Source organism: Zonotrichia leucophrys, chromosome 1, assembly GCF_028769735.1.
Source record: "Zonotrichia leucophrys gambelii isolate GWCS_2022_RI chromosome 1, RI_Zleu_2.0, whole genome shotgun sequence".
NCBI lineage: Eukaryota > Metazoa > Chordata > Aves > Passeriformes > Passerellidae > Zonotrichia > Zonotrichia leucophrys.
The window spans coordinates 5416005-5427045 of NC_088169.1; the positions used below are offsets into that span (position 1 = coordinate 5416005).

Here is an 11041-nt window from a genome sequence, read left to right on the forward strand (position 1 = left end):
TAAGGGGTTCTCGGGCAAAGATATGGGAATAGGACAGTTTTTTAATAGGGAAAAAATAAAAATACAAATGAAACAATACAAACAAACAACAAAAAAACCCAACCAAAAACCAAAAATCCCCAAAACCAAACAAAACTCTGACAGAGTCAGAACAGGAGCTGACACCCTGTGGGTCAGGGTGGTGGCAGCAGTCCCATTCAATGGTGGCTCCAGCCCTCCTGCTTCCCTTGAAATGCAGAATGCAAACCCCCTTCCTCTGAATTATGATTTTGAAATTAAGAGCCTCTCAGGCAAAGATATGGGAGCAGGAATAACAGTTCTTTATTAGGGAAGAAAATAAAAATAAAATAAAAATGCAAAAATACAAAACAACCCTGCCAGAGTGAGAGCAGTCCCTGTCCCCCTGTGTGTCAGGGCGGTGTCCCAGCCCCATCCCGTGGGGGCTCAGCCCTCCTGCAGTGCCAGCTGTGGCTCTGCTGCAGCAGGGATCCTGCACAAGGGGGGAGTTTTCCTCTGCAGCTCCAGGGCTGCTGGAGATGGGCCTGGGCTCCCTCTGGCAATGCAGGGCAGCAGAAAGCTGCTCCTCTGGCAATGCAGGGGGCAAAGGCTGCTGTGCTGTGCCAGGCTCAGTTTGGATCCAGGTAGGAATGCTTGGCTCCTCCCCTGGGCGGAGCATCTCCCCATGGGATGCTGGGATTGGATCAGCCCTGCAGGGACACTCAGTAGCCATGGACAGCAGAGATCTCCTGGAGGGAGGGTTGGCTGTGGGAGAGAGAAAGGAAAAACTGCCCAGGAACAGCAGAGAACTGCCCCAGCTCTGACAGATGGAGAAACAGAGCACACACCCCCAGGTACAATTTACAACTTAAAACAGTACTGATGGTGTTTCGTGGTCTCACAGGAGCTCTGCTGTGCCCTAACTCTGCTCCCTGTACCACTGCTGTGTCCCCAGGATGTTTGTTGAGAGGTGACAGGCAGAAATTTCTTGCTGTAGCGGAGTTCTTGCTGCTCCCCCCTCACCCCAGAGCACAGACTGCCCTGGATGGGAGGCTCTGAAAGTCCTGCCCCACCTGAAGGGGCTGTGCCTGCCCCTGCTGGGGTGGCTTCTCACTTGCTGTCCATCCCAGACTGGGCAGGTCCTGGGAACTGCAGGACTGATGTGTTTCTGCATCCCCACAAACTGGAAACTTACTACAGTAGCTCAGAAGGTTCTTCCATGCACATCCAGAAAAGCTGTTGAAGGAAAGGTAGGAAAAGGCTGCCCAAAACCCAAATTTCTGGAAAGGGAGGGAGAGTGTCAGCTGTTGGCATGGCTGGAAGCTGGCCATGTAACTCCTGGCAGGAGATGTGCTGAGGTGACCATTCCACAGATGATTCTGACCTCAATATGCATTGATGCTGTCAAGCTTTCTGCAGTAGAGCACTTGATTCCCTCTCTGTGCCACCCCGTGGGGACCAGCATAGCCTTACTGCATGAGCCCTGTGCTACTGCTCTTTCCCTCACAAGAAAAAAAAAAATCAATTTTCTAGTAATAATTTGAGGCAGTAGAATTATTCTTAGGAGTAATAAAAGAGCAAGTTAATTTTTACTTTTTCTCTGTTTTTCTGACAAGAGACACTGTTCCCTCTCTGCACAGGTGGCAACTTTTGTTGGCCCAGTTACTGCCATCCCAGTCCTGCTGTTCTCTGGGTTTTTTGTCAGCTTTGACACCATCCCAACATACCTCCAGTGGATGTCCTACATTTCCTATGTCAGGTACTGCTGGGGAGCCCTTCACCCTCCCATCTGGACATGCTGCTTGTTTGCCTTGGCTTGATTGCTTGCTTGGTTATTTTGGGTGCCAAAGGGACTGTTCACGGCGTGTTCTCTTAGAGTATGAACACACTCATACATGTGATGTAAACTACATTATCTCTCTGCATTTTAAGCTGTTGATGTTGGGAAATAAATAGGAGCAGGTTGCTGGCCACAATTCCATGTCAGTCCCTTTGAATTCAGTGGGATTGCACAGCATAGAAATCTTCCTGGATTTTGCAGTAGTGGATGCATGAAATAATAGGGACATCACCAACTGAGAAATTGATGCCAGCACCTCATTGGGGAAGAAAATGTATAATTCACTGATGTATCCTAGATAGGTTATTTGGATAAAGGCCTGGCTTTAAGTTTTGCAGTAGCACTGCCACAAGAGGCACAGGATTTGTGTCACCTCTAATTTAAACTGCTGCTTTAAGATCCATAGGCACATTATAGTGCCTGTGCCTGTGTCTGACTCAGCTGTCTTAGGATGGGGCAATTCCCATCAGGAAACCTCTGGAGGGATAGTTTAGACTAGAGACTGAAATGATTTTAGCTGAAATTAGGAGAGGGGAATTTTCCCATTCCTCGTTTCCCCACCCTGCACTGAGAAATCCCAGGCAAAAAAAATCTTCTTTGTTGCCAAGTGAGGTCTTACACAGATTCCTATGAAAGATAATGAGACTGCACCCCCTGAAATAATACAAAGAAATCAAGGTAAGACCTTAAATCATTGCCTGGCTCATGTGGGGTCTCCTGAAGCCAGAGGGAGCTTTCATAGACATGAGATCCATGATGGTTTATCTCCTTGCAAAAGCAAATACTGGGAACATTAGCAGTGAAGCTGTGAATATACAGAGGGAAGGAGAAGGGACATTCTAGATTGATGCTGGTTTTAACATTTTTCTGACTTCAAGCCATAATTGTATCCCTCTGGTTTATTAAAAAAAAAAAAAGGCAAAAAAATAATGATCTCAATTTTAAATGGGGAATTTCTGAATATGAGCTGAAATCATGCTGCTGCTTTCTCATTTGATATTTTTCTTTTGGAGAAATTGCTCTATGCACTAACATGAGATCTATGATGATTTATCTCCTTGCAAAGGCAAATACTGGGAACATTACCAGTGAAACTGTAAATGTACAGAGGGAAGGAGAAGGGACATTCTAGATTGATGCTGCTTTAATATTTTTCTGACTTCAAGACATAATTGTATCCCTGTTGCTTATTTAAAAAAAAAAAGAGGTAAAATAATGAAGTCACTTTTAAATGAGGAATTTCTGAATATGAGCTGAAATCATGCTGCTTTCTGATTTAACATTTTTCTTTTGGAGAAATTGCTCTGTGCCCTAACTGGAAGCATTAAAGGCAAAGCTCTTGCCCTTGTTCCCTCTTACATAAAATGCCCATGACACGTGATGTGCCCGACTGCAGCAGGGATAGAACTTGCCCCAAGACAGATGTGTCAGAGCAATATTGACCCCCTCAGCGTTTCAGCTGAGCTCTCACAGGGGTTGTGTTGCCCTTCCCACCAGATCACCAGGATTTCCCTTGTAATCCCTCCTTTCTCCCTCCAGATACGGGTTCGAAGGCGTCATCCTCTCCATCTACGGACTGGATCGAGAAGATCTGCACTGTGACAAAGATGACACCTGCCACTTCCAAAAATCAGAGGCCATCCTGAAAGAACTGGACGTAGAAAATGCCAAACTTTACCTGGACTTCATCGTTCTTGGGATTTTCTTCTTCTCTCTGCGCCTGATTGCCTATTTTGTGCTCAGATACAAAATCCGAGCGGAGAGGTAAAGGAGAAGCAGCTGAACCGAGGCAGTAGGAGAACTTTAGGCATCAAATAGAGGGCACTTGACATTGTCTCACTGTGGCAGGCTGGTCCCCAGGCTGGGGACAGCCAGATGCTGTCCTGACCGAGCCCATGGAGAGCCACAATGGGATAGTGGACATCCAGTGTTAAGCCAATCAGTCCAGTTGGGTTGGGTCATGTTTTCATTACACTTTCTAGCTTTAACTAGGAAGAAGAACTATAGAAGGGAATTTTACACCACAGGATATCAATGCAGAGGCAGTGTAACTGTCACAAGAAACCTGGCTGCAGGAGCTTTCCTTATGAAAACCAATTTTGGGATAAGGTCACCAGGATCCTGGTGGCCAGAATAGTGTAATGTCATCTCTAGCTGACAGATGATAGTGAGATGCAAAATGAGAAATGCAAAGAAATAAGATTATCTCATCTTTTTAAATTTCATCTTTGCAGTTTTCTATGTATTATTTTGCAATTCTTTTCCACAGAATTACCCCCTTCTGGCTAAAAGTCTGTAAATGTATTAATAAGGTAAAGATATCTTTTTAATATGGATACTTTTTTAAAAGAAACCTAAAGCGATTCAAGTAATTATTTTTGTTTCTGTCTGAATTTAGAATTCTGGTGCTTTACTTGTCGAGCTGGTCTCATATCTGAAAACTGTAATAATAGGAGGAAAAGGCAGATTCTGAATCTGCATTAACCTGTGATCCCATTTGGAAGCAGCACTGGATAGCACATGCAGTTAGACATGGTCAAGCTGTCACTGAACTGTTGAAAAATATATTCGAAAAATATATTCTTTTGCAGTGTCTTTAAATCCTTAGTATTTGTGATATTTTGGGATACTAGCTCTGTTCATTATCTGTTTGATCTACCTCCTGCCACTGAAAAAAAATCAAAGCACTCCAAGGCTTATTTTTAATGAAATTGTGCAAGCAGGATCTGTCCCTAAAGTGATTGTTAAGGGAGTGCAAGAGCTGTCCACAGATCAGAGCTTGGGCTGCTGTGTTAAAACACCTGTGATTGCCTCATCCAGAGGTGTTCATTGTATCTGCAACACCCTCTGTGTGGGACCCTCCCAAAAACACACAAATGACCTTGAAACACTGCAGGTCTAATTGTATCAGTCGGTTTTGTTCTCATCCCTAAGCCTCCGTGCACAGCATGAGAATCAATTGCTGTGAACACCAATGAAACTGTTATTTTGGGTATCTCACCTCTGTGAATTTGGCAGCGCAAATCTGGTTCCAAGGTGATGTGAATTTTCATGGGTTTGGATTTTCAGCCTAAAATGAACCCACCATCCTCACATTGGACACCTTGGTGAGCTTTTGTGCAAATAGCAGGGCTTTCTGCCACGACTGTGAATTTATCTGGGTGTCCCAGAGGCCTGAATGCTCTGTAAATGCATTATTCCCTCCCAGACCCCTGAGTGAGGCCTGAATGTTCTGTAAATGCATTATTCCCATCAGGATGCTGAACTCTTGCAGGCTGGAGGCAGCTCAATGTCGGCAAACCGTTGAGGAGCCCAGCAGGGTAGATAAAAGGGACCTGGTTCATCTTCTGGCCCCCAGCAGTGAAAAATCCACAAACTTTTCCAAGACTCCATGGCTGTGTCTATCCTCATGAAATAAAAAATGCCATGCCCTGCTCTGTTAGTCCTCAAACAGCTGGGGTTAACAGGAGTGGGCCCTACACTGACTTTTACACAGCCCAAACACTGTTTGCAAAAGCTCTGGCTCTGCTGGGCTGCAGCTTTCCCATTTAGCAGGGAAGAAAATTGTTTCCCAGTTTTCCTGGCCCGTGCCCAGGCTCTGTTTGATTTATCAATACAGACACAGGCTGCAGGTATCTGTTAAACTCAGGACATCTGAACCAAGCCTGGGGTCTGGAAGGCTTTAAATCAAGACACATGTTTTAGGAAGGCTGGCTGAACTTTCCCTGAAAATAACGTTTACCTGTGAAAGCAAAATCAATCTTTACTGTTGAAAAAAAAAAAAAAAAACCAAATTCCTTGCACGGCCTCTTTGCTTAATTTTTGTTGCTGTTCTTTCTCAAAAAGCTTTTGTACAGCTCTGCAGCTTTTCCAAGCATAATCACGAGCAGGTACAAGCCTATATGGCTGTCAGATTTGAGAAATAAAGAATTTGAGCTATTCCAAATAATACTCATAGCTGTGAGCAGTTTTTAAACAAGGCACAGGCTGAAATCCATTTAGCACAACGTGCCTTGGTTATTTCAAGACTCTCAACATATTTGTGACTATGACAGGCAGTTCAAACACATTTTGCAAGCAGACAAAGACATTTGCCAAATTCCTCTTGGGTTGCAGACTTCTGGCCCAGGCTGGGGTCAAAGAGTGTGGCATCCCTGGCACTGAGCACCTTCAGGGTTGATGTTTTTTGTGTTTACCAGCTCCATTTACCAAATACACCCTGGCAATCCCTGCAGTGCTCCAGATGAGGTGACTTTGCTCCATTCCCACACTGACATCTTGCAGGATGCTGCTCTCTCCCATCTAGACCAGTTTTAGCTGTATGAATTCCTTGGATGCTGTCTTGTTTTCTCTGCCTGTTCCTCTGGTTTCAGGCTGTCTCATTTTATGTTTTTAGCCTCCAGCATGTCCTCATGTATTATAAATTTGTGTTGTGTTATGGCAGCCAAAAATCTGGTCCTCCACGGGTGTTCCTGAGAAAATTCCTGCTCTGGGAATATTTTTATCACTCCTTTTTTTGTTAGATATGCTTTTTCCAGCCTTCAGCTGGCAGCATTTAGATGGAAGTTACTATTCTTAGAAATGCTTTCAGGCTGTAGTATCCCAGTAAAGAAGTAATTCTCTGGAGACTCAGTGATACACATAGATGAGATAATAATTTTTTCTCTCCCTCGCTCACAAATTAACTGATGATCTCTCTTTTGTCACTGCTTTGGGACAGAAGCCTTTAAAATCCATCCCAATTATGTCTTCATCTACTGCAGAGATTTTTAATGTAGTCTCAGGTTGGCTTTTTCTCTCTTTACATAGAGATAAATTCTAACAGGCTGGTACAAAACACACCCCCAGGTTAATGGGCTGAGCAGGTGCTCTTGTTGTGAGCAGCACTTTGGGAAGCTCTGGAGGCTTCACTTGGAAGAATAACAAGGCCAGCAAGATTCTGAAGGCTTCAAATGCTCAATTTTCAAATCCTCAGTTTTATAGCCATATATAAAGAGCCATAAACTCTCTGAAATCAATGCCATTATTACCATTTGAACCAGCCACAGCCTGGGTAAAGACTGTGTAAGAGGCTAAAGGTTTCACTTGGAAACTGAATGTATGATTTTTGTTGGGATTGCAGGAAGACTTTAATGTCCTGTTGGCCTCCTTACTCTATTTTAACTTGTTTTGAGATGTTGCTTTGCTTACTGTGTGCATTAGTTAAGACTTTAAGTCCTTCACACTTCTTTTGTTGTTTTTCTTCATGGAAGCTTGCATATGATCTGAAAAACGCTGAAGGCTCTTAAAAATAACTTGAAGCATTATTATTTACAATTAAATAAAAGATTTGGAAAGCAGATTCTACTCTTAAGAAATCGAGAAGGTTCCATTGTTACAGGTCAAAATCAGAGGCCATTCTGAAAGAACTGGATGTAGAAAATGCCAAACTGTATCTGGCCAAAGGGAGTGGAAGGACACTGGTGCTGAAATCCTTCAGCTCTCAGAATTTGGAGCACAAAGTACCTATTTTAATTAAAAGAGAGGAATATGTGCACATGTACCAGGGAGAGCTGGTTATGTAAGTGGGAGATAATGAACCTGAGTCCAAGAACTGGCTGTCTCAGGTGATTGGCAGTTCTGTCCACACTTCTGTGTCAAACTCTGTGTTCTCAGCAGAAGGGAATGTTTTATTAATCACTTGTTTCTGTCAGGAAGTGTGGTACATCCTGAACTGTGCCACCCCAGTGTTCCTCACAGAGGTGACCTATCTACACAGTGCTGGCTGGATTTTGGGGTTCTGAGAATTGGGGAAGGCCAGCAAAGCTGATATCCTGGTGGGAATCTCTTACAGACCACCCAGCCAGGATGGAGAGGTAGATGAAATGTTCAATTGGAAGTCTTTTGATTGATGCCCCTTTTCCTGTGGGAGACTTTAACTTGCCAAATGTCTGCTGGAAACACAGCACAGCAGAGAGGAAAAAATCCAGGAGGTTCCTGAGGTGTGTGGGAGGTAATTCCTGACCCAGCTGGTGAGGGAACCAGGCCCTGGTGATGCCCCACTGGCCCTGTGTGTCAGCAGAGAAGGGCTGGTGGGTGATGGGGTTGTTGGAGATGCTCTTGGGCACAGTGAACATGAAGTGAGAGGTTCTGGTTCTTGGGGAGAAGTTTTGAAAGGTTTTGAAGTGAGAGGTTTTGGTTCTTGGGGAGAGGTTTTGAGGTGAGAGGTTTTGGTTCTTGGGGAGAGGTTTTGACAAGTTCTGGTTCTTGGGGAGAGGTTTTGAAAGGTTTTGAGGTGAGAGGTTCTGATTCTTGGGGAGAGGTTTAGAGATGAGAGGTTTTGGTTCTTGGGGAGAGGTTTTGAGGTGAGAGGTTCTGGTTCTTGGGGAGATGGAGGGGTGGCAGGAGAACTTTGCAGGGCAGACTGTGCTTGAGAGCTGGGCTGGCAGAGTCCCTTGGGAGGCAGCCCTGAAGGTCTGAGAGGTCCAGGAAGACACAGAGATTCTTAAGGAGGAATCCTAAAGGCACAGCAGGAGCAGGCCATCCATGCCCATGTGCCAAAGGACATCCAGAGGGGCAGAAGGTCTGGCCTGGCTGAGCAGAGAGCTTTGGCTGGAGTTCAGGGAACAAAACAGGGTGTGTGACCTTTGGAAGAAAGGGCAGGCAGCCCAGCAGGGCTGCAGGGACACTGTGAGGTTATTCAAGGAGAAATTAGAAGGGCCAAAGCCCAACTAGAACTTAATCTGGCTACTGCTGCAAAAGACTATAAAAATATCTCTGTAAATAGAGCACTAAGGAGAGTCTCCATCCTTCCTTGGATTTCCTTTATTTCCTACCAGAACAGCCCCATGGGGTGCAGCTGCTCAGGAATTTCTGTGTGCACATCCATTTATAATGCAGGATCATGTGAGAAGCTGTTGGGAACTTGAAGCAGGCAGAGAATGACACCTGTGTCATGTCCTGTGTGACAGCTTGTGGCAGGCTGGTCACTGCAGTGCCACACAGCTCTGGGGAGAGCATTCAGTGAGTGCTGAGTGCCACTGGAGCCCGTCAGGAGCTCTGCCATTTGGGAGCAGGGGCAGTGGCATTTTCAGGGATGGGATTCTGCTGCCCTCCTCCCAAATTCCTGTTCCCATAACCCATAACAGAGGGCTTGGTGTGGGGGATCCCACTGAGTGATTCTTGTCAGCCCACGTAGAACTCTTCATATCACATGTCTAAAAGTTTCAGTTTTGAGCCTGCAAACATGGCAAGTTTCATTTTAATTCTGTTTAATGCTTTATTTCTGTCTGTACGTATTTCGCCTAGAGTTTCTGAAGGAGTAATTGTACTGTAGAGCACAAAATTTAACTGCAGTCTTTTTGTTATTTCGAAAGCTTACAAAGAATGATCATTTTATGCAGTTGTCAGCTGTAGAACCTTTCTTTAAGAGATTTAGACCAGCCAGGATGTGTCTCCCATGGCACAAACCGTGGCCATGGCTCAGCCTGCATTCTCTGCATGGCTGTGCCTTCAGGACACATCCAGATTTTCCTGGTTCTTTTTCTTTTGTTTTCTTTTTCTCCCCCTGGGGGCTCCCATGCAGCTCAGCCCATTCCTATCAATGGCTTTTGTCCCTTTTTTCTGGCCGTTCATGGCTGCTGTCCAGTGGGGTGTGAGAATGAGCTGCTTGGGGAGAGTGCAGGGTGGGTAAAGGTGGAGGGATGACTTTGAGGCATCCTTGAGCTACCAAAACCCCAACGTGCTGGATCTCTGTGTGTGCTTCACTCAAAAAAATTCAAAAATGTCTTTTTCAGCAGATTGCAAGGCAACATGGAGGCTTCTGCTTTTAAAGGTTAATGGGGTTTTCTACTTCAGTGGCATCTGTGATGTCTTTTTTTTGACCCTGTTGTAGCTTATTTTAGTGGATTATTTTAAAGTAATCTTTATACAAACTCCCATTACTTCCAGAAACAAACTTTCCTGGCCTCAGTGATAATTATACCAACCTTTCCAAATGTGAATCAGTTGTTGAACATTTTTTTAAAAAAAAATATGGAAAAAATTCTCCTAAATTATGGCAAAAGAAAATTAAATTTGAGACAATTACACTGATACACCTTAAAAGAAGAAGATAACAAGTCCTGCAGTGGGGCCAAGCCTTCACCTGTGTCAGTTAAGATTTATCAAATACCTTTTCTGAGTCAGCTGACCTTATTGTGAGATCCTGCCCTTGAACCTGTTACTGAATTATTTAACATTTGGTTCTTTTGTTTTTCAAAGCAAGAGTCAATGCAAGGTATGATTTTAAAATCAGCGTGCTAAAGTGTGCATATTCTGAATATCTAATATGTCATTGTTGTCTCTTGTTTCTGTAATGCATTTGCATTACTATGAATCAATTTTATTCTGCTTCTCTAGAGACTATTGCTGCCTGCACGCTGTGATATATTTGCACTGTTGTAGATATATATATATACAGATATTGTAATTATATTATACAAACCATGTCTTTTTCAGGTTGCTTGTTACCTTTGTAGTTTATGCTTCCTGGTACAGTGGACCTGAGTAAAAATGTGGGATGTGGGGCATTCTGATGATATATTACAGTAATAGAGAAATCTTTGTATATTTCTGTATACTTAATACCTGTAAGAAGAGATTTGTATGTGCATTATTTTCCAGACTTAGGGCTTTGTTTTCTGAGACTAGAGAACATTTATGATAATGTAACACACACACACACACAGAGAAAAAATCAAATAAAGTGTTATTATTTTCAGACAGATGCCTTTGTTCCTGTTCTCACTCTGAGGGAAGATGTGTTGGTAGTGGTGCATTTCCACTGCCTGCTCTTTGGTCCTGGCAGCCAGCAGGGACATGGAATTCCTGGTTCCAATTGTGGGGGTTTCAGGAAACCCCCAATACAGGGTGGCTTACAGAAATATCCAGTAAAAATCCATGAAGTCACACTGGGGGTCAGAATTAGATTATATTTAAGGTCCCTTCCAACCCAAACAAGGCTTTTGACACCCCCAAATCAGGGGGTGCTTCTCTGAGAAACCCTGCACAACTGAAGGACTTCCTGAACCAGTGGATTATTAATTAACTTTGCATTTTCATCCAATTCTGATGAATTTTTCTTCCATGGACGTATCTGTTCATGTTGTCCTTGCTGCCTGCAAGAGACAGATGTTCCCTGTGCTGCTTCATTGCAAGAAGCAGGAAAGGATCATTCCCTGTTTG

General features: G+C 44.0%; 1 protein-coding gene across 4 annotated transcripts in view; it reads left to right on the forward strand.

The window, feature by feature from the left end:
* Positions 1–10583, forward strand: part of ABCG1 (ATP binding cassette subfamily G member 1) — a 61798-nt gene extending 51215 nt beyond the window's left edge. For 2 of the 4 annotated variants that reach the window (XM_064705738.1, XM_064705754.1), the window contains exons 14-15: positions 1638–1756; positions 3377–10583. In XM_064705738.1, the coding sequence (XP_064561808.1) occupies positions 1638–1756; positions 3377–3605 (348 nt within the window). In that variant the 3' untranslated portion in view covers positions 3606–10583. The remainder of the gene's footprint in view (positions 1–1637; positions 1757–3376) is intronic. The other 2 variants (XR_010439200.1, XR_010439202.1) reach the window with 2 other exon arrangements.
* Positions 10584–11041: the final 458 nt, after the last annotated feature.